Source organism: Coregonus lavaretus, assembly GCF_964263955.1.
Source record: "Coregonus lavaretus genome assembly, chromosome: 9".
Classification (NCBI taxonomy): Eukaryota; Metazoa; Chordata; class Actinopteri; order Salmoniformes; family Salmonidae; genus Coregonus; species Coregonus lavaretus.
The window spans coordinates 52,257,082-52,281,820 of NC_139996.1; the positions used below are offsets into that span (position 1 = coordinate 52,257,082).

At 41.2% G+C, this 24,739-nt stretch overlaps 1 protein-coding gene across 1 annotated transcript in view; it reads right to left on the reverse strand.

Moving 5' to 3' along the window:
- Positions 1-18,465, reverse strand: part of cspg4 (chondroitin sulfate proteoglycan 4) — a gene marked incomplete at both ends in the record, with an annotated part of 109,596 nt that extends 91,131 nt beyond the window's left edge. The window contains one exon of the mRNA XM_084168522.1: positions 18,393-18,465. Within this exon, the coding sequence (XP_084024648.1) occupies positions 18,393-18,465 (73 nt within the window). The remainder of the gene's footprint in view (positions 1-18,392) is intronic.
- Between the last annotated feature and the right edge of the window lie 6,274 nt (positions 18,466-24,739).

Sequence of the window (24,739 nt, forward strand, 5' to 3'; positions counted from 1 at the left end):
CTTATGCCATGTTGAAAGTCACTGAGCTCTTCAGTAAGGCCACTCTACTGCCTGTGTTTGTCTATGGAGATTGCATGGCTGTGTGCTCGATTTTATACACCTGTCAGCAATGGGTGTAGCTGATATAGCCAAATCCACTAATTTGAAGGGGTGTCCACATACTTTTGTATATATTGTGTATGTGACCTGATGTACTGGTTATGTGGCTGTGGGAGCAAATTCCAATATTACCAATCTTTTTGCAGCATTGGGACACCATGCTTTTCACTGCAAAATACTGTGTAGCTCTTGCCATTGTATGTTGATTCTGCTGCCATCTGATAGTGTTTTTCTGTTTGACCTATGATTTGTCTACTTTGCGAGTTGGACTGGTTTGCCAAAACCGATAATCCAGCTAGGATTATGGTTAACCATTTTATTGTTATTGAGCAACATAGGACAACAATTTGTTATACAATAACATTTTATTGAGACTTGCTGTCTTATTACATTCAGTATGCATCCCTATGTACCAAAGAAACATAACTCAAGGGCTACAGAATGTTCTGTAAGACAGCACCCATTTGTTAGCTATATAATGTGCGTTATACAGCAATAATGTCAAGTGCTGTAAATAAACACACAATAAAGACATAACTGTACTAGCCTTGGCTATTATCAGCTCAGACAAGGGATCGGTCGCCTGGCAGGCTGACCCAACCCCCCCCCCCAGTCCCCTCAGCCCCCGAGGCAGCTACTGAAGAAGAGGTTAGTCAGTCAGGCCCAGCTCCATGGGACAAAACATTTCCTCTGTCTATTTCAAGCTGCCGTGACTGGGGGATGACGCCATGCTCTAGCCCCTGAACACTGGGATCTGTGTGAACCACCACACTGCACCCCTTCCCTCCTCTCCGCTCCCCTGAGCTGCCAAGCAGCCCCTCTCACACCCCCTCTCCTCTCCGCAACATGTGAAGCAATACACTATAGTGTCGGGCGGGCCGCACCCGGCTATATTTATCCAGCACAATTTAGTCAGGTCTTGCCAGCTGCAAGAGCAGAACCAAGCTACCCCAGCAGGCCCCTTGATTCTGTCCCGTAGGAACCAGCCTCTGACGAGACTGGCGGGCTGCAAATTACCCAGAAACACTTCAGGGTTTTCATCAGGCCTGAAGAAGATTTCAGCAGGACGGAAGTTGGCATTGATATGCCTCTGTGTCAGCACACTGTAAATACTCACCCTCCTTGCATATTGCCGTCTGCCTGCCAAAGCCATGTTGCGAAAGTCAAATGGCAGGAGATATTCAAACTGCATATTGAGGTCGACAGATGACTGAGAGTAATTTCATGCATCAACAGACAATCATGTTATATTTTCTGGGTTGGGTTGCTGGAAAGAAGGGATTTTGCTCTCTCGATAGAACATACAAGGATGTTCCTGTCGGGTTTCCATTGGTTGCAGGATATTGTTATAAGGGAGAGTTTTCACAAAAACTTTACCACAACATTTCTAACAAGCACCATTGAGAGGACTCAAAATGTGTTAGTTGTATTAGTGTAAGATACACTATCCCATGATTTAACCACAGTGGCCTCATGAGTGTATGACTCAGACTCAGACATTCTGTGGACCTGAGGGAACTCCCACAGACCAGCAGCACTAGACTGGTGTCTCCTACATTTAATCAAGGTTGCCATTTTGGACGTAGCCGATGACTCATTAAAACATGTGAGCTACCATCAAGGCTGTCTGTGTTTGTATTATTAACAGAAGGAAAGTCCCATGGAGGGTTTAAATTACAAAGCCTCACAAGTATGTCTTCAAAGATATACTGTAGGTTGACATATTTTCAAAATAGATATTGAATCATTTTAAGGAATGTATTTTCCCTAGTATTCCCTTGTATGATCATTAATGTAGATTTGGCCATAGCTGATGTGAAGCTTGGCTCCAAGCCGGTAAATTGTTGCAAAGGTTCCTATGGGTTCAGCAGTAAAATAACAATAACGTTTTCTTGGTATAACAGTTAATTGCTCTCTAACAAGTCCTTTTTATTTACATTTACATTTTAGTCATTTAGCAGACGCTCTTATCCAGAGCAACTTACAGTTAGTGAGTGCATACATTTTCATACTGGCCCCCCGTGGGAATCGAACCCACAACCCTGACGTTCCAAGCGCCATGCTCTACTAACTGAGCTACACGGGACCAGTTTCCATCACAATCTCTACCTAATCGAAAGAACAAAGAAATAAGAGCAAACAGTAGGCATTCTTGAAATCAGGAACTATTGCGATGGCAATCGGAACATTTTTTAAGCCTCTCACAGAAGCAGTTGTCTCTATATTAGGATGGGGAAGCTACAGGGATATTTTAATTAAGGCTTATGGGGTTGCCATGTTGCTAACCATCAGACCAGACTCTTTTCTCACACTTCCCCCAATGAATCCTCCCAACACTGGAGACTATTTATATGAAAATGGTATTTTCTCAGTGTGAACTCTCGGTCCCATCCCTCGTCAGTGAGTCAGCACACGATGGAGTAGTGGATGGATAGTTCATTTATTACCAAGCTGCAATGATGGGACACAGTATAGATGAATGTTCAGTCATAAAAGCGATATTAACAGCACTCCAACAACAATTCTCCATAGATCTGCTGTATAATGTACTAAAAAAAAAATCTGAATGTCTATAAAGGTCCTGGTGATCGTATAGTAGATACTTTTTTTTAAATAATAATTTCTTATTTCTAATAATACTAATAAATAAATAGTCTCATGTCTACAACATTACAATAAACTACTATCATCCATTTTAGTATTCAAAATATATCAAATGAACCTGAAAAGTGACTCGATGTCACATTAGTGGTGAAGAAATAGAACGCACAACATAGTATTTCTGAGCTAACAACCACGCTAACAAGCTAGCTGGTGCTCATGAGCTTATAAAACATTTATACTTTGTACAATCGTCAACAATAAATTACCTGCAATGATGGGACACAGTATAGATGAACGTTCAGTTATAAAAGGGATATTATCAGCACTCATAAAGAAGATGCATTTTCGAGTTACAAAGGGCAACCTTAGCTAGCAATAAACTCACATGGAAACAATATTCTTAGATTAGGAAATTAACATATAAAGAGTGGCTTATTTGAAGCCAAATAAACAACAGTAGTTACTGATAACATCAATCGCTAATGTATGGTACAAAATGTGAATTTTATGACAACATAATTACAGTTTTTATCCCAGGACATTCAACTCTCAACTCACCCACAACAATGCCGAAGGTGCATAAAGATGTCGGAATTCAGATATGACATCATTGTTTTAGCCCTATCCACAGAGTTTTGAAACTACAGCGTACAGCATGGTTCAATGCACAATTACAATTTTTCCGTTTTTAAAATTGCCGGTGTCTTGGAGTAGAAATTTAGATAACGTATACAGTGTTAATGATGAGACAAAAAAAGAGTAACGGAGAGGAATGTACAATACGGGCAAACAAGGCATTTGTGGTAAATTCATGGGGGCCGCTATATTTGTGATCGGACCATAACATAATTTGCATATACATTACTCTTACAGAATTTCCACGTGGGCTAGGATATTGGAAATGTAATCAAAGCCTAATGGATGATAACTTGTTTTTAACTAGGACAGAAGAATTTATAACTGACTTTTTCGACATAGGGACAGCAGATCCCCTTATTGTATGGGACACTTTTAAATGTGCCTTTAGAGGCCATGCAATTCAGTACTCATCTCTAAAACAAAAGCAATTTAGGTAAAAAGAGTCCATATTAACAAAGGAAATGGAAGGACTAACAGTACAGATAGATACCAATAAAAACTGTACCATAGAGGCTAAGAATAAGTTAGAGGAAAAACAAAAATAAATTGAGGAATTTATTCAAGAAAGATCATGTGTAATATATTATAAAAATAAAGCGAACCGGATGGAATATGGGGGAAAATGCACCAAAAGAATATACTGAATCTTGTTACAAATGATGGAGTCACCCATGAGTCAACAAACAATATTTTGAAAAAGGAAGTAAAGTACTTCAAGCATATCTTTTCGTTTCAGTCTCTTCCATCTCCAGTAACCGAAGCTAATTGTATGCCTTTTTCTTCTAATAATAATGTAAAATTAACAGCTGTACAGAAAGACTCATGTGAAGACCACATTACAGAGGAGGAACTTCTTGATGCAATTAAAGCCTTTAAGTCCGGGAAAACTCCATGGATGGATGGCATACTAGTGGAGGTATTCCCCAAAATTGTGGATATACTCAGAGGACCATTATTAGCATGTTTTAACCACTCCTATATAAGTGGTAGATTATCAGACACTTAACAAGAAGGTCTGATTTCATTACTACTGAAACAGGATTCAAGTGGTAAATATAAAGATCCAGTCCATTTAAAAAAGTGTAGGCCTTTTACACTTCAGTGTTTTGATGCAAGAATTTGAGCAAAATGCTTAACACATAGAATTAAAAAGGTATTTGTCAGATATTATTCATCCTAATCAGACAGGTTTTTTACATGGAAGATATAATGGAGATAATATAAGACAAGTACTGGAAACAATAGAACACTATGAACAATCTGGGAAAACAAACCTGGTATTCATACCTGACTTTGAAAAGGCCTTTGATAAAGTATGACTGTAGTAAAATGGGTTAAAGGTATGTACAGTGAGGGAAAAAAGTATTTGATCCCCTGCTGATTTTGTACGTTTGCCCACTGACAAAGAAATGATCAGTCTATAATTTTAATGGTAGGTTTACTTGATCAGTGAGAGACAGAATAACAACAAGAAAATCAAGAAAAATGCATGTCAAAAATGTTATGAATTAATTTGCATTTTAATGAGGGAAATAAGTATTTGACCCCTCTGCAAAACATGACTTAGTACTTGGTGGCAAAACCCTTGTTGGCAATCACAGAGGTCAGACGTTTCTTGTAGTTGGCCACCAGGTTTGCACACATCTCAGGAGGTATTTTGTCCCACTCCTCTTTGCAGATCTTCTCTAAGTCATTAAGGTTTCGAGGCTGACGTTTGGCAACTCGAACCTTCAGATCCCTCCACAGATTTTCTATGGGATTAAGGTCTGGAGACTGGCTAGGCCACATCAGGACCTTAATGTGCTTCTTCTTGAGCCACTCCTTTGTTGCCTTGGCCGTGTGTTTTGGGTCATTGTCATTCTGGAATACCCATTCACAACCCATTTTCAATGCCCTGGCTGAGGGAAGGAGGTTCTCACCCAAGATTTGACGGTACTTGGCCCCGTCCATCGTCCCTTTGATGCGGTGAAGTTGTCCTGTCCCCTTAGCAGAAAAACACCCCTAAAGCATAATGTTGCCACCTCCATGTTTGACGGTGGGGATGGTGTTCTTGGGGTCATAGGAAGCATTCCTCCTCCTCCAAACACGGCGAGTTGAGTTAATGCCAAAGAGCTCCATTTTGGTCTCATCTGACCACAACACTTTCAACCATTTCTCCTCTGAATCATTCAGATGTTCATTGGCAAACTTCAGACGGGCATGTATATGTGCTTTCTTGAGCAGGGGGACCTTGCGGGCGCTGCAGGATTTCAGTCCTTCATGGCGTAGTGTGTTACCAATTGTTTTCTTGGTGACTATGGTCCCAGCTGCCTTGAGATCATTGACAAGATCCTCCCGTGTAGTTCTGGGCTGATTCCTCACCGTTCTCATGATCACTGCAACTCCACGAGGTGAGATCTTGCATTGAGCCCCAGGCCGAGGGAGATTGACAGTTATTTTGTGTTTCTTCCATTTGCGAATAATCACACCAACTATTGTCACCTTCTCACCAAGCTGCTTGGCGATGGTCTTGTAGCCCATTCCAGCCTTGTGTAGGTCTACAATCTTGTCCCTGACATCCTTGGAGAGCTCTTTGGTCTTGGCCATGGTGGAGAGTTTGGAATCTGATTGATTGCTTCTGTGGACAGGTGTCTTTTATACAGGTAACAAGCTGAGATTAGGAGCACTCCCTTTAAGAATGTGATCCTTATCTCAGCTCGTTACCTGTATAAAAGACACCTGGGAGCCATAAGTCTTTCTGATTGAGAGGGGGTCAAATACTTATTTCCCTCATTAAAATGCAAATCAATTTATAACATTTTTGACATGCTTTTTTCTGGATTTTGTTGTTGTTATTCTGTCTCTCACTGTTCAAATAAACCTACCATTAAAATTATAGACAGATAATTTCCTTGTCAGTGGGCAAACGTACAAAATCAGCAGGGGCTCAAATACTTTTTTCCCTCACTCTACAGCAACCCTAGGTGTAAAATAGTAAATAATGGCTACTTTTCAGAAAGTTTTAAACTGTCAAGAGGAGTAAAACAAGGTTGTCCACTATTGGCATATCTATTTCTTATTGGCATTGAAATGTTAGCTTTTAAAATCAGATCCAACAATAATATTAAGGGGTTAGAAATCCAGGGCTTAAAAACAAAGGTGTCATTGTATGCTGATGATTAATGTTTTCTTTTAAATCCACAATTTGGATCCCTCAACAGCCTCAAAGAGGATCTAGTTACTTTTTCTAACCTCTCTCGATTCAAATCAAATTATGATTAGTGTACTACAGTGCCGTGCAAAAGTATTCCTCCCTCTTGCCGTTTTTTCCTATTTTGTTGCATTACAACCTGTAATTTAAATTGCTTTTTATTTGGATTTCATGTAACGGACATACACAAAATAGTCCAAATTGGTGAAGTGAAGTGAAAAAAATAACTTGTTTCAAAGAATTCTAAAAAATTAATAACGGAAAAGTGGTGCGTGCATGTCACGACTTCCGCCGAGGCTGCCTCCCCTCCTTGTTTGGGAAGGCTTCGGCATTCGTCGTCACCGGCTTACTAGCCACTGCCGCTCCATAATTCATCATTCCATTTGTCTTGTCTTATGTATTACACACACCTGGTTCTGTATAAGTGTTCCCTCTGCCCCCCTTGTCCTTGTGGGTGATTGTTGATTTGTGGAAGTAGTGTAGCTCGGTGGAGCTACTATTACCTTGTTATTGCTGGGGTAGATATTTCCCCTGTGCCTGTTATTGTTGGAGCTACCGTTACCTTCAATGAATAGTTATGCACACTCCAGATTTCTGTTTGTTTGTCTTATTTCTTGTTTGTTTCACGTAAAAAAATATTTGGCATCTTCAAAGTGGTGGGCATGTTGTGTAAATGAAATGATACAAACCCCCCAAAAATCCATTTTAATTCCAGATTGTAAGGCAACAAAATAGGAAAAATGCCAAGGGGGTGAAAACTTTTGCAAGCCACTGTATATTATGCATTGGATAATGAAAAAATACAAGTTTTACATTACCATGTAGTTTACCAATAAAATGGTCTGACGGGGTGAGGACATATTCGGTATACATTTCCCAAAAGAAAGAAATGATCTCACTCCAATAAATGTTAATAGAAAGTCAGCAAAAATAGATAAGCTCTTGCTACCATGGAAAGGAAAATACTTGTCCATTTGTGCAAAAATCAACCTTATTAACTCTTTAGTCATATCCCAGTTTACCTTTTTGCTTATGGTCTTGCCTATATCTAGCGACCTGTTTTTAAATTACACTACCAGTCAAAAGTTTTAACTATTTTTTACAGTGTAGAGTAATAGTGAAGACATCACAACTACACTGCTCAAAAAAATAAAGGGAACACTAAAATAACACATCCTAGATCTGAATGAATGAAATAATCTCATTAAATACTTTTTTTTTACATAGTTGAATGTGCTGACAACAAAATCACACAAAAATTATCAATGGAAATCAAATGTATCAACCCATGGAGGTCTGGATTTGGAGTCACCCTCAAAATTAAAGTGGAAAACCACACTACAGGCTGATCCAACTTTGATGTAATGTCCTTAAAACAAGTCAAAATGAGGCTCAGTAGTGTGTGTGGCCTCCAAGTGCCTGTATGACCTCCCTACAATGCCTGGGCATGCTCCTGATGAGGTGGCAGATGGTCTCCTGAGGGATCTCCTCCCAGACCTGGACTAAAGCATCCGCCAACTCCTGGACAGTCTGTGGTGCAACGTGGCGTTGGTGGATGGAGCGAGACATGATGTCCCAGATGTGCTCAATTGGATTCAGGTCTGGGGAACGGGCGGGCCAGTCCATAGCATCAATGCCTTCCTCTTGCAGGAACTGCTGACACACTCCAGCCACATGAGGTCTAGCATTGTCTTGCATTAGGAGGAACCCAGGGCCAACCGCACCAGCATATGGTCTCACAAGGGGTCAGAGGATCTCATCTCGGTACCTAATGGCAGTCAGGCTACCTCTGGCGAGCACATGGAGGGCTGTGCGGCCCCCTAAAGAAATGCCACCCCACACCATGACTGACCCACTGCCAAACCGGTCATGCTGGAGGATGTTGCAGGCAGCAGAGCGTTCTCCACGGCGTCTCCAGACTCTGTCACGTCTGTCACATGTGCTCAGTGTGAACCTGCTTTCATCTGTGAAGAGCACAGGGCGCCAGTGGCGAATTTGCCAATCTTGGTGTTCTCTGGCAAATGCCAAACGTCCTGCACGGTGTTGGGCTGTAAGCACAACCCCCACCTGTGGACGTCGGGCCCTCATACCACCCTCATGGAGTCTGTTTCTGACCGTTTGAGCAGACACATGCACATTTGTGGCCTGCTGGAGGTCATTTTGCAGGGCTCTGGCAGTGCTCCTCCTGCTCCTCCTTGCACAAAGGCGGAGGTAGCAGTCCTGCTGCTGGGTTGGTGCCCTCCTACGGCCTCCTCCATGTCTCCTGATGTACTGGCCTGTCTCTTGGTAGCGCCTCCATGCTCTGGACACTACGCTGACAGACACAGCAAACCTTCTTGCCACAGCTCGCATTGATGTGCCATCCTGGATGAGCTGCAATACCTGAGCCACTTGTGTGGGTTGTAGACTCCGTCTCATGCTACCACTAGAGTGAAAGCACCGCCAGCATTCAAAAGTGACCAAAACATCAGCCAGGAAGCATAGGAACTGAGAAGTGGTCTGTGGTCACCACCTTCAAAACCAGTCCTTTATTGGGGGTGTCTTGCTAATTGCCTATAATTTCCACCTGTTGTCTATTCCATTTGTACAACAGCATGTGACATTTATTGTCAATCAGTGTTGCTTCCTAAGTGGACAGTTTGATTTCACAGAAGTGTGATTGACTTGGAGTTACATTGTGTTGTTTAAGTGTTCCCTTAATTTTTTTGAGCAGTGTATATAATAACACATATGGAATCATGTAGTAAATAAAAAAGTGTTAAACAAATCAAAATATATTTTATATTTGAGATTCTTCAAATAGCCACCCTTTGCCTTGCTGACAGCTTGGCACACTCTTGGCATTGTCTCAACCAGCTTCACCTGGAATGCTTTTCCAACACTCTTGAAGGAGTTCCCACATATGTTGAGCACTTGTTGGCTGTTTTTCCTTCACTCTGCGGTCCGACTCATCCCAAACCATCTCAATTGGGTTGAGGTCGGGGGATTCTGGAGGCCAGGTCATCTGATGCAGCACTCCATCACTCTCCTTCTTGGTAAAATAGCCCTTACACAGCCTGGAGGTGTGTTGGGTCACTGTCCTGTTGAAAAACAAATGATAGTCCCACTAAGCCCAAACCAGATGGGATGGCGTATCGCTGCAGAATGCTGTGGTAGCCATGCTGGTTAAGTGTGCCTTGAATTCTAAATAAATCACAGACAGTTTCATTAGCAAAGCACCCCCACCCCCACACCTTAACACCTCCTCCTCCATGCTTTACGGTGGGAAATACACATGCGGAGATCATCCGTTCAACCACACCACACGGCGGTTGGAACCAAAAATCTCCAATTAATGTCCATTGCTCGTGTTTCTTGGCCCAAGCAGGTCTCTTCTTCTTATTGGTGTCCTTTAGTAGTGGTTTTGTTGCAGCAATTCGACAATGAAGGCCTGATTCACACAGCCCCCTCTGAACAGTTAATGTTCAGATGTGTCTGTGACTTGAACTTCAGCATTTATTTGGGCTACGATTTCTGAGGCTGGTAACTCTATTGAACTTCTCCTCTGCAGCAGAGGTAACTCTGGGTCTTCCATTCCTATGGCTGTCCTCATGAGAGCCAGTTTCATTTACATTTTACATTTTACGTCATTTAGCAGACGCTCTTATCCAGAGCGACTTACAGTTAGTGAATACATATTATTATTTTTTTTATACTGGCCCCCCGTGGGAAACAAACCCACAACCCTGGCGTTGCAAACTCCATGCTCTATCAACTGAGCTACATCCCTGCCTGCCATTCCCTCCCCTACCCTGGACGACGCTGGGCCAATTGTGCGCCGCCCATGAGTCTCCCGGTCGCGGCCGGCTGCGACAGAGCCTGGATTCGAACCAGGATCTCTAGTGGCACAGTTAGCACTGCGATGCAGTGCCTTAGACCACTGCGCCACTCAGGAGACAATAGCGCTTCAGCGCTTGATGGTTTTTGCGACTGCACTTGAAGAAACTTTCAAAGTTCTTGAATTTTCCGTATTGACTGACCTTCATGTCTTAAAGTAATGATGAACTGTCGTTTCTCTTTGCTTAAAAGAGCTGTTCTTGCCATAATATGGACTTGGTCTGTTACCAAATAGGGCTATCTTCTGTATACCCCCCTACATTTTCACAACACAACTGATTGGATCAAATGCATTAAGAAGGTAATAAATTCCACAAATTAACTTTCAAGAAGAAACACCTGTTAATTGAAATGCATTCCAGGTGACTACCTCATGAAGCTGGTTGAGAGAATGCCAAGTGTGCAAAGCTGTCATCAAGGCAAAGGGTGGCTATTTGAAGAATTTTAAATATAAAATATACTTCGATTTGTTTAACACATTTTTGGTTACTACATGATTCCATATGTGTTATTTCATAGTTTTGATGTCTTCACTATTATTCTACAATTTAGAAAATAGTAAAAATAAAGAAAAACCGTTGAATGAGTAGGTGTGTCCAAAGTTTTGACTGGTACTGTATACAGTGGGGGAAAAAAGTATTTAGTCAGCCACCAATTGTGCAAGTTCTCCCACTTAAAAAGATGAGAGAGGCCTGTCATTTTCATCATAGGTACACGTCAACTATGACAGACAAATTGAGATTTTTTTTCTCCAGAAAATCACATTGTAGGATTTTTTATGAATTTATTTGCAAATTATGGTGGAAAATAAGTATTTGGTCACCTACAAACAAGCAAGATTTCTGGCTCTCACAGACCTGTAACTTCTTATTTAAGAGGCTCCTCTGTCCTCCACTCGTTACCTGTATTAATGGCACCTGTTTGAACTTGTTATCAGTATAAAAGACACCTGTCCACAACCTCAAACAGTCACACTCCAAACTCCACTATGGCCAAGACCAAAGAGCTGTCAAAGGACACCAGAAACAAAATTGTAGACCTGCACCAGGCTGGGAAGACTGAATCTGCAATAGGTAAGCAGCTTGGTTTGAAGAAATCAACTGTGGGAGCAATTATTAGGAAATGGAAGACAAACAAGACCACTGATAATCTCCCTCGATCTGGGGCTCCACGCAAGATCTCACCCCGTGGGGTCAAAATGATCACAAGAACGGTGAGCAAAAATCCCAGAACCACACAGGGGGACCTAGTGAATGACCTGCAGAGAGCTGGGACCAAAGTAACAAAGCCTACCATCAGTAACACACTACGCCGCCAGGGACTCAAATCCTGCAGTGGCAGATGTGTCCCCCTGCTTAAGCCAGTACATGTCCAGGCCCGTCTGAAGTTTGCTAGAGTGCATTTGGATGATCCAGAAGAGGATTGGGAGAATATCATATGGTCAGATGAAACCAAAATATAACTTTTTGGTAAAAACTCAACTCGTCGTGTTTGGAGGACAAAGAATGCTGAGTTGCATCCAAAGAACACCATACCTACTGTGAAGCATGGGGGTGGAAACATCATGCTTTGGGGCTGTTTTTCTGCAAAGGGACCAGGACGACTGATCCGTGTAAAGGAAAGAATGAATGGGGCCATGTATCGTGAGATTTAGAGTGAAAACCTCCTTCCATCAGCAAGGGCATTGAAGTTGAAACGTGGCTGGGTCTTTCAGCATGACAATGATCCCAAACACACCGCCCGGGCAACGAAGGAGTGGCTTCGTAAGAAGCATTTCAATGTCCTGGAGTGGCCTAGCCAGTCTCCAGATCTCAACCCCATAGAAAATCTTTGGAGGGAGTTGAAAGTCCGTGTTGCCCAGCGACATCCCCAAAACATCACTGCTCTAGAGGAGATCTGCATGGAGGAATGGGCCAAAATACCAGCAACAGTGTGTGAAAACCTTGCGAAGACTTACAGAAATCGTTTGACCTGTGTCATTGCCAACTAAGGGTATATAACAAAGTATTGAGAAACTTTTGTTATTGACCAAATACTTATTTTCCACCATAATTTGCTAATAAATTCATTAAAAATCCTACAATGTGATTTTCTTGATTTTTTTTCTCATTTTGTCTGTCATAGTTGATGTGTACCTATGATGAAAATTACAGTCCTCTCTCATCTTTTTAAGTGGGAGAACTTGCACAATTGGTGGCTGACTAAATACTTTTTTTCCCCACTGTATATTGTTGATGTAAATTGAGAAGAGCGTTGGGCCTAGGATCGAGCCTTGGGGTACTCCCTTGGTGACAGGCAGTGGCTGAGATAGCAGATGTTCTGACTTCATGCACTGCACTCTTTGAGAGAGGTAGATTAGCAAACCAGGCCAAAGACCCCTCAGAGACACCAATACTCCTTAGCCGGCCAACAAGGATGGAATGGTCATCATTTAGGACCTTTAAGGTTGCAGTGACACATCCATAACCTTAGTGGAAACCAGATTGCATACCAGAGAGAATACTATAGACATCAAGAAAGCCAGTCAGCTGAATATTGACAAGTTTTGCCAACACTTTTGATAAACAGGGCAAAATAGATCATGTGTCTGCACAGTTTCTTCGAGCCATAGACTGTAAAAAGAAGCCTTGAGCACACAGTAAAGTTGATCTGCTCACTCAGCTGTACCTCAAAAGTAATACAACACATGATCTATTACAATTGTGATCATTTCATTAAAAAAATATATAATTTCAAAATGGCCTGAGAAGAACAACATTTGCAGGGCAATTATAGCGTAGCCAATATGCAGTGATAATGTATTGGGCATAATAGCCTACTACAAACCTCATTGCTACAGAACTGTTTTGAATAGGTTAATGTTGCGTAGGCTTAATTTTTTTAAGTGCATTTTGACTCAGAAAGTGATCTTGACTCAGTAAAGGTTGGTGACTGCTAAACTATATCTAAACTAATTTCAAACATATAATAATAGAGTTAGCCTAAAGACAATATTAAAATGACTATAGTCTGATGGGTGAGAATATTATCAATTGTTAAATTGTATATGAAGAACCTGATGAACAGCGCAGCTTGGAATTGAGAGGCAGGGAAATGAAACTGAGTGCCAAAAAGTGACTTTAGCAAATTCTCCTACAGAGTTACAAGCAGGTAAGATGTTTTGATGTCTATATAGTATCAGAAAGAGACAATTCTGCAGTTTCCAAATCACCTATCCTTGCTAAACTCTTAAAAATTACCCCTTGAGCTCTATTTCAAAATAGAACAAAACATTTTCGGGCTGAACTACCGCTATTACATGCGCTCCCCACGTGCACTCGCAACACTCAAAGCACAGTAATATATTTACATTTACATTTACGTCATTTAGCAGACGCTCTTATCCAGAGCGACTTACAAATTGGTGCATTCACCTTATGATAGCCAGTGGGACAACCACTTGACAATTAAAAAATATATATTTTTCAATTTTTTTATTTTTAGAGTATATTTTTTAATTTTAAATTGTTTTATATATATATTGTTTATTTTGTAAAATATTTTTGTAAAATATTTTTGGTTTGTTAGTTTTTTTGGGGGTGGGGTAGGTGGGGGGGGGCGGTAGAAGGATTACTTTTATACTATCCCAGGTATTCCTTAAAGAGGTAGGGTTTCAAGTGTCTCCGGAAGGTGGTCAGTGACTCCGCTGTCCTGGCGTCGTTTGAGGGAGCTTGTTCCACCATTGGGGTGCCAGAGCAGCGAACAGTTTTGACTGGGCTGAGCGGGAACTGTGCTTCCGCAGAGGTAGGGGGACCAGCAGGCCAGAGGTGGAAGAACCCAATGCCCTCGTTTGGGTGTAGGGACTGATCAGAGCCTGAAGGTAAGGAGGTGCCGTTCCCCTCACAGCTCCGCAGGCAAGCACCATGGTCTTGTAGCAGATGCGAGCTTCAACTAGAAGCCAGTGGAGTGTGCGGAGGAGCGGTTTTTATTTGAACTGAAAATATCCCACTGTTCTTTTGAAATACATATTTTTTCATAAATTAATTCCTTAAGAACTGCCCTTAACTAATGAATGATTTATGATCTTTGTGATGGTGTTTATTTTATTATTATTTTATTAATATATTTTTTGTACATATAGCCTGCAGTTACATAAACTAATGAAAATGCTATTGTGTTCTATGAAGTACATGATCTTTTGTATAATGTTACCTTTTTTTTTTTTTTTTTTTTTTTTTTTTACCTAAGACCTTCATAAACACATCGAAATGATTATTCTTCCGATAGCATATATGACATTTATTTATTAGACTGTTAGAATGTTGACTTTCAAAAGACACGTCATTGGCCCGAAGGGGTCCAAGGAGGCCAGGCTTTTCTAGTGTTAATCACTAGCATGGAGGCCAATCAAAGTAGATCAGGTTTGCATTAGACACCATCAAAGCGAACATGCATGTTTGCCTAACAGAATGCTAATACACATAATAATAGTCCGTAGCCTATATAGACTAGAACAGTGGTCCACAACCTTTTCTTAGTTGAGATCACTTTATGAGTCATAATGCAAGCAGAGTGCTTTTCTCTGTGGGCGCGGGAGATCAAGTGTGCCTACAATGTATTGTGTGATATCAGTTAAATGATCAATAGCCTATAGGGCCTAACTACAGAGCATGGGCGGAGAAGCACAGGACAAAGTTCTATTTCCAATTAAACGAAATTCCAAAAAATTATAGGCTATTTACACTGACTGGAAATAAATATTGTTTCATGCATTTGCCTATTTTCATATATAAATAACATAGAGTCCCTTATATTTCAAAACTCGAGTCTCAAGCTAGGCTATATGATAACACTGGTAATAGGTCAGTTGTTGTAGCCTATTACTTGCGAGGCACATCAGAGCATAAATTTAAATAACTACATTTTATATGGTGGCAGTGGGGTTATGGTATGGGCAGGCATAAGCTATGGACAACGTACACAATTGCATTTTATCGATGGCAATTTGAATGCACAGAGATACCGTGACGAGATCCTGAGGACCATAGTCGTGCCATTAATCCGCCTCCATCACCTCATGTTTCAGCATGATAATGCAAGGCCCCATGTCGCAAGGATCTGTACACAATTCCTGGAAGCTGAAAATGTCCCAGTTCTTCCATGGCCTGCATACTCAACAGACATGTTACCCATTGAGCATGTTTGGGATGCTCTGGATTGACGTGTACGACAGCATGTTCCTGTTCCCGCCAATATCCAGCAACTTCGCACAGCCATTAAAGAGGAGTGGGACAACATTCCACAGGCCACAATCAACAGCCTGATCAACTCTATGTGAAGGAGATGTGTCGCTCCGCATGAGGCCAATGGTGGTCACATCAGATACTGACTGGTTTTCTGATCCCCTACCTTTTTTTTAAGGTATCTGTCACCAACAGATGCATATCTGTATTCCCAGTCATGTGAAATCCATAGATTAGGGCCTAATGAATTTCAATTTACTGATTTCCTTATGTGAACGGTAACTCAGTAAAATCTTTTAAATTGCTGCATGTTGTGTTTATACTTTTGTTCACAGGGAATAGGGTACCATTTGGGATGCAACCTTTGTGATTATGTGGGATGCGAAACCACATGTCTGTACATTGATGTCTGTACTACATACTTACATGTATACTGTTGACATCCTATTCTATGATGAAGTCCAAAGGGCCGAAAATAAGTCCTGTGTGATTTGCGCAGTATTTATACACTGTCGGATTTGCAAAGCCCGTATGTTTAGATCTACATAATGTGCATTTACAATTAACCATAACATTACAGTTAGTAAACTGTTTAAATTGCGGGGTGAATTCAGGGTCGCTGGCTGCATTAGTCTCCAGCCACCAATGGACTAATCTCGTCAATTCCCTAAAACAAATATTGGATTTATTAATCTAATGCGCAGCCACAGTGCAGTTTACTCTTCTGCCAACTCGCACAGAACACATGGGCTCCTTGTATAGAAGCTCCAAGAAGCCCAGTGTCAAAATCCATATTTGTTTAACCCTGTTACCATACCAACATAATACACAGCGGTAGAGAGGGAGATGTAGTAGTTTTGACTAGAAAGGATAGAGCTTTTGTCAGATTTGACTTTTTGTAGCAGGTTAGGAGAATTATTGTAGCAGGTTAGGATAATTAGGTTAAAGTTAGGAAAAGGGTTAGGGTTAGCTAAAATGCAAAAAAAGTACAAACTCATTATGGAACGAGCCATTTAGTAACACCTCCAACGACCAGAGTGACTTTTCTATAGCATTCTGCTGTTGTACAATATCGTACAACTTCGTCCAGTTCCAGCTGGGAGCAATGTGGCACCCCGTGACACAGGAACACGATGTAAACATAGAGGAGGTGAGGTCAGAGATGCACATTCCAGGTAGTTTGTGAGGTGTTCCTGACAGCTTGTGGTCAGAAGGGTGAGGGGAAGGGGGAAGGGGGAGAGAGAGAAAGGCACAGACTCTGGAACATCTGTTTAGCATTAGCGCTATCGGGTCAGCAGTTTAACACTACAGACTGTGGTGCCGATAGATATCAATGCTATCACCTGATAACATCGCATTACAGTGCTAACGCTACAGATGAGATTCACTACACAGGCTTTGAAGTTTGAAATTATTCCCTAAACTAGACTTATCAATTAATACGCGCATTTGTAAGATGATCCCATGGAATTATACAATGGCATAGCCATGAAGTGGTAAGTTGATACATTCATGAGCATGGATATTATGGATGGAAACACAGCGACCACAGACCACCACGATAAAGTGGATTGCGGAAACCAAATCTTCTTTAGCTTTGATTCTATGCCACTGAGATTATGTAACAAGCGGTTTTTGACTCAGATCATGTGGCATTCCCAACCCCAGACTGAGGCTCATCACTGTTTGCCCATTGGAGTTTAATCTGAGTTAAATTTCCAATGTGATTTGAAAGATCTAAGAGCCTGGGACAAACAATAAACTAAACATCTGCGCAAAGGGGCCGGGGCTACTCCTGCCAAATTGCCATGTGTACAGATTTCTGTAGGATCCAGTGACCTTTTGAAAGGCATCGTTTCATTCCCTCACCGGATTCAGGGCAAACACCAGATTTGCCTTCCCCCAACCAGTGCACACATGCACACGCATGCACGGACGTGATCGCACAAACACACACTTCTGAGGTGCTGCTGCAGCTGATTCAAACAAACTCAGAACTGTGGGGCCATTGTATAGACCATGCTACACATCCAAGTAAGGAGAAGGGAGAGAGGGCGGAGAATGGAGGGAGGGAGGCAGCCGGCTCTCTCCTGACCCTCCACCCCCTCAAGCTCACTTCCCTGGATGGGTGAAATCAAACCTCGCCTACCCTGCCCCTGGTCTGCTTCTGAAAGAGCCTTTCAGAGCCCGAGGAGGGGACCTCAACTCACCTCCCTGTAAAGTCAGCTACCTAACCACTGACTGCAACACACTGCTCCCACAAAACTGTTCCTGAGCAAACATTACACTGACACACATAAACTTCAACATCTGCTTTCTGAGACCTATAGCACTGCACACGACCTACAGCAGATCTCTCCAGGCGTATCTAGTTTTATGCAAAACAGTGGAGAGCAGTAAAAGGTGTTTGAAAGTTTGACTGAGCGATATCAAATGGTGTGGGATGAAGTCACCCCTATGCCCGGGTCCAACGTCAGTTTTTATTTTTTCCTCCCAAAAGTGAGGAGGGTGAAGGATCGATTAGGGTAATGATTTGGTTAGGTTTAGCTGAACCTAAATCTGCAATTAGGGGCAACTTCAACCCAGAAACCCAACTGATTATGATTATGATTGTGATTTATCTGTATAGGAGGGAAGCCCCTGAAAGTGAGAGTTGACTTGAATGACCCCCATAGCTACAGCTGTGACTTTCTGACATAACAGGGGGTCGGTCGGCTGGGAGACTAATAGCTTGACGACCTAATTTGGCTTGTTGCACTTACCTCCATGGCTGGGGCTGGGCAGACAGAGCAGAGGCAAGAAGGCACTCAGCAGGACCAAACGCAGGGCTCTCATGTTACCGGTGTAGTCCTCTGCAACTCACTCTCCATTCAAAGGGAACTGTCTTCCAGTTAATTTTGGGAGCCGAGTTGCTTCTGCAGCCTCTACTCTATGAAAGGGGCTGGGCCCCCGAAGTAGACGCCCTTCTTCCTGCAACCCCCCGAAAAGCCACAAGAGCCCTGCCTACGCCTTCCTCCAGCCCTTTGCCTAGCACACTCCCAGAGAGAGCCACGCCGCCACTGGTGGAAAAAAGTACACAACTCTCCCTCGCCCCTTTCTCCCCCTCTCACTCTCTCTCGCTCCCTCTCTCTCAAATTACTGAGTCTGGTCACTTAAATTTGAAGGGCTCTTTTTGTATTCCGCCAGTAATTGGAATGGCCTTTAGAGACTGTAGGCTATTGCTGCAGGGATAAACCTTTTGGTTTTAATTAAAGATGAAAATCAAGGTTGTTTCACTCTCTGTTGCTTTTGTCTCTTAAATCTGGAGGCAGTGTCTTTGTTACTACTTGGTAGTAATAATGGTATGCACATACAAATCCTACACTTGAATTCAATGGAATAACTTCTGAAAAGTGTACACAGTAAATCAAGGAGAGTTTAAATCAGTGTTAACATTTTAGGGTTAAATTGACTCTACTGGAGTTATCTTAACACTCAACAGAGTGATAAGCTCAATGGAGTTAGCGCTGATAATTGTGTACTTTTAACTCTACTAGAGACAGGGAGTTAAATCTATGGAACATTCACATATGTGGGAGGGGCCTCATTGTCATATTTCCCAGCATGCTCTGTTGTAGGTAGATTTCTTAAATTGGTTGTTTCAATATCTAGGATTTCGCATTGATTGTTTTGATCTTATGCTACACAAATATAAGTAACACTTTTTTTTTAACTAATCCAATCTGTAAGTGGTTGGATTTATTGCAACCATTACTGAGATGGTTGTTCCAGTTTGAATGAGGTACTGTACGTAGTGTTCAACAGCACTATTTCCCCCCTACTTTGGCAGGTATTCTGATTGCAATGGGTGATGTACCTCCTGTAGCTCAGTTGGTAGAGCGTGGCGCTTGCAATGCCAGGGTTGTGGATTCGATTCCCATGGGGAGCCAGTATGAAAAATGTATGCACTCACTAACTGTATGTTGCTCTGGATAAGAGCGTCTGCTAAAATAACTAAAATGTCAATTTAAAATTGGTGGAGTTCCTCTTGCTAGTTGGAATCCAACAGAAATTGGGTTACACATTGCAAGCCACCATAATGTGACACTTTTAGAAATATGCAAATAAGACGTTACACCCTTATAACTCAAAGGAAGTAAATTGACAGAGAAAATGTTTACTCTGACGGAGTTGATCGTTAATGAAAAACAACACAGAAAAGTGGAGTTACATTTAATCAACTCTCTGAGTGTTGGATATTCACTCCATTTAGTGTTGTTTTAACTCCAAAAATATAAACACCATGACCAGAGTAGTTTTACCTCAAAATGGGGGTGGAACCATATAAACCTCAAAATAGTGTTGAATTTGACTACATAGGAGACATTTTTACTGTGTATATAAATTAAAGGAATGGATCAATGGGTCTTATTCAAGAACGGTATTTTAAGTGACTTTAGGGACAGAAGTTACGAGACTAATCTTTTTGACTCTGCTCCCTTGATAATTTCATGGAAGCTTGTGCTGCATCAATAATGTCTTTATGAATCATAGCACACCACATGGTCCCATGACACAGAGGCTCGTTCCCCTGGGCGTGGTAATTTGCCTGGAGGGATGCCACTCACAGATATGAGTGGGTTCTCTCAGCATGGGAGGGCACAGAGCCACAGACATTCATTAAAATAAGGTTCACCTCACAGTCACGACAGCTTCAAACCACTTCACATGCTGTGTGGTGAGTCAATTGTATGGCAGTTTATAAAACAGATTCACAACAAACAGTTTGTTGTTGTGTGTCTATGTCTCAAACCCAGACAATTTTCTGTAAACTCAATAAAAAACTGCAGTTATTTAATTAAAATATTCAATTTGCAATATTGGTTGCTTATATAACTAAACCTCTGTACGCTGGATACAGTCACATATGAAGTATAATATATACTATAATAATATGAGCAAGGGATAAACACAGACGTTCTGTACATTACCTTGGAAATACCTTGGAAATTTACCTTGGAATACCTTGGAAACCTTGGAAATGTTCCAAGGTAATGTACAGAACGGAGGCGTTTATCCTTCTTATACCACAGTTGCCAAAGAAAACAATATGAATGTTTATAAGCAAATTCATACTTTCTCACCTTTTGGTTGCTAGAGACGCACACAACCCAGTTGTTTGTTTGATTAGTTCGATATTTACGGACGCGACCCAGTCGTCCGTTCTTTATGTTCCGTTGCCATGCTCAGTGGCAATGTTCTTATCCCTTGCTTGCTAGCCAGCCAGCTAGCTACGGCTAACACAGTCACTACCTCTGCAGCCAGAATAACAGCAAAGTAGCTGTTTCTATTGACATTCAGTTGGATACATCTATAACAATGAGCTGATAATGCCCAATTTTGCCTGGCATAGCTAGAAAGGTTTTGCCTTCTCGTCAGGACACTCGTCAACACTGACTGTTAATTACGAGGAGATCGCATTACATATCAAACACTAGGCTAAAAGCTAGCTAAACAGTTTGTTGCTAGCAAACCTGCCAATATCACAACCAACTAACGCAGAGATGCCTGGATACAGCCCTTAGCTGTGGTATATTGGCCATATACCACAACCCCCCGAGGTGTCTTATTGCTATTATAAACTGGTTACCAATGTAATTAGAGCAGTAAATACAAATGTTTTGTCATACCCGTGATATACTGTCTGATATACCACGGCTGTCAGCCAATCAGCCTTCAGGACTCGAACCACCCAGTTTATAATAATATAATATATGCCATTTAGCAGACGCTTTTATCCAAAGCGACTTACAGTCATGCGTGCATACATTTTTCCTATGGAAATCAAACCTACTATCCTGGCATTGCAAGTGCCATGGTATACTGACTGAGCCACAAAATGTCTAATGGACTTATTTACTAAATTATCTGAGGAAGGCCTAAATACTAGCTGAACGGTATCAGCAGACATGCTCACATTGAATAAATGGAAATTATGTTCTGCCATTGAATTTCTTGTTGTTGCTACTGGACCACTTTTTGGGCCCAAGCACCCAGCCAAAGCGCACAATGCTGAAAACCTCACACCTACCACTCCCTTTTGCACTGGACTCGTTCCTCTGTTTGGCTTTGTTTGAACATCAATAACAAGGAGCCAAGTCAAGCAGACTAAACAACACTTCTCATTTTCCTCACAGTTGATGTGTGTAATCCCTAAACACACACACTCTAACATGCAGAATCCTGGGATAGTTATCCAAAGGAATACTTGGGAATACCTCACAAGTCTCCTCAGGAAAGAGCAGTATGGCTCAGTTTTCACCACAAACGAGCTAGAATATAATGTCTCTGTGTTGCTGCTGCTGTCACACCAGGCCCAGACCACCTCTTCACTCTCAAAGCTAAAGACTTGATTAACTGCAGCTTTGGGTGTGTCAATGTTATTCTAGACATTTTTCCACTGTCGGGTAATAACCCAGCACCAATTGCCAGATAATCACAAAAGGTAAATAATCATCAATGTATTTATTTTCTGTGTTCAATTATACATTCAAGTGCCCCCTTGAACAAGTTCTAAAACAGTATACTGTACACATTTGCTGCAGTTGTGCACCCAAATGGAAGAAAGCAGCGAAAAAAATTAAGATACCCATACAATGTGTTTAAGTTTGATTTTGTGACTAAAATGTGTTTAAGTTTGATTTTGTGAATACAATGTGTTTAAGTTTGATTGTGTGACTAAAATGTGTTTCAGTTTGATTTTGTGACTCGGTGTACCAGATTCCAGACACCATAAATAAGACATAAAATCAGATGGTTTTGAATTTTCCATACTGCATTTGAGATAATATTTTGCAAATGGACTAAGCGTTGCATTTACTTTCCCTTTAATGTCTTAACTCTGTTTCCATCCTTGCTCTACATTTTTCTGGCTTTGGGCATGATTCAAAAGTCCCACATCATAACAACCCAAATGTTGGGTGATAATGATTCAAAACTCATGCCCAAATCCTCTAGAGAAGTATCACTTTAGGACCTCATGCCAGCTTCTCTCCATAAGCAGGCATTGAGAAAAGCAAGTTACCTCCAAGCCACTTCTGTACCTTCACTCCTCGCCACGCCTCCAGTGTAGAGGGCAGATTTTTATAGAGGGAAAGTTATTTGGAGGTGGTCACACCCTTGTCAGTGAAACGGCTAGAGCTCACACTTTCATGAGTCTCGGTGAGACAAAGCAGTAGTGTTGAGAAACAGAGTTCATGGGTGCCTGGAGTCATCCAGATGGCTTGGCAATGCCTTAGAACAGTTCCTATCATCTAGAGACAAGTGGCTACTCAGACAGGCCACTGGAATATGTGACATACTTCGATAAGATTCCCAGCCCAACCGGAATATACTACCCATAATGGGTGGGACTATGACACTGTTCCCATAGAACGCATGTCATAAGATGTCAGAGTAACTGTCAACAGCCTTTACACTTCTGACAACAAACATATTGTTTTTGTGACACCTGAAATGCATGACCAATATTTGGTAACACTTTATATGAAGGGTGTATACATAAGGTATACATAACACCTTTATGAAACAGTCATGACATCTTTATGAAACAGTCATGACATCTTTATGAAACAGTCATGACATCTTTATGAATGTTACAGTGACATGGAACAACATTCGTAACACATTGATTCAACATCATTCATCAGGTGTCTTCAAAATAAAAGTCAATTTTCATTATATTACAAAAAGTTATTTTAGTAGAAAAATCTGGTGGGAGTGAAGCAGATGGTTGCTGGTGTTACTGACGGGGTGGGTGGGGTCAAGCCCGGGTCTCCTGCGCACATCACACTAGGCATTACTTTGTGTAGCTAATACAAGTCTTCAGGTCTCACCTTAGATTGTTTACTACCACATTACAATGGAAAACAATTGCTCAGGTGCCATCCAGACCTGGATTCAAATAGTATTTGAAATCTTTAAAATACTTTGACTGTTTGCTTGAACCTGCCTGGAGTGCCAGATGGGCAGGTGTGGTTTGCACTTTTAGGACTATTCCATTGATTCCACTGCAATAGGCAAGTTCAATCCAGCACAGCTATCTTATGTATTTGAAAGATACTACACACAGGGCTGGGGCCATCCCCTACTGCCATTGTGGCCTTGAGCAATACATGTTATGTATTACCCCTTCGGTAACACATTACTTGACACCCAGCGTCATAACATGTTGTTATTAACGATGTAATAATATGTTATAACAGCTGAAAAAATTGTCATAACCTGTTATAATATGGTCATAACACTGTCATGACCCACTGTCACAAATATTGTGTTATTTTATTGCTGGTTATGAAACTTACATAAGAGTGTCAAAACCCACAAAACGCACCACACAACATTTTAATTACATCATAGCCTATGTGTCAACAGTATGTTTATGTTGTATATATATATATATATATATATATATATATATATATATATATATACATATATATTTTTTAGTTTTTTTGTTGTTGACCATATTAAATGATCATTGTAATTGCTCACACATTGATGTAAGACATGCACCTACCCGAATGCTCTGCTGCTGATGACTGGGATGAATGCAGGAGCAGATTTCAGGCGCAGGACAAGACACCCTCCTTTGACTGATGACTGATAGAAGGGCATGTACGTGATATGCTTGTCTGGCTTATATGATTATGATGGTCATAATGCTTCTTGACAGTGTCATAAAGTGTATTTTCTTAGTCAAAGTAAAGTTACACAGGATGGTCATAATGCTTCATGACAGTGTCATAAAGTGTATTTTCTTAGTCAAAGTAAAGTGACACAAGATGGTCATAATGCTTCATGACAGTGTCATAAAGTGTATTTTCTTAGTCAAAGTAAAGTGACACAGGATGGTCATAATGCTTCATGACAGTGTCATAAAGTGTATTTTCTTCAAGTTATTTAAAATATGATGAAAAAAACATTACTGTAAAGAATTCATTACAACAACTACAAAGGATTTAAGAAACAAACTTTCAAACCGGTGCCCCCGCACATTGACTCTGTGCCGGTACCCCCTGTATATGGCCTCGCTATTGTTATTTTTACTATTGTTATTTTACTGCTGCTC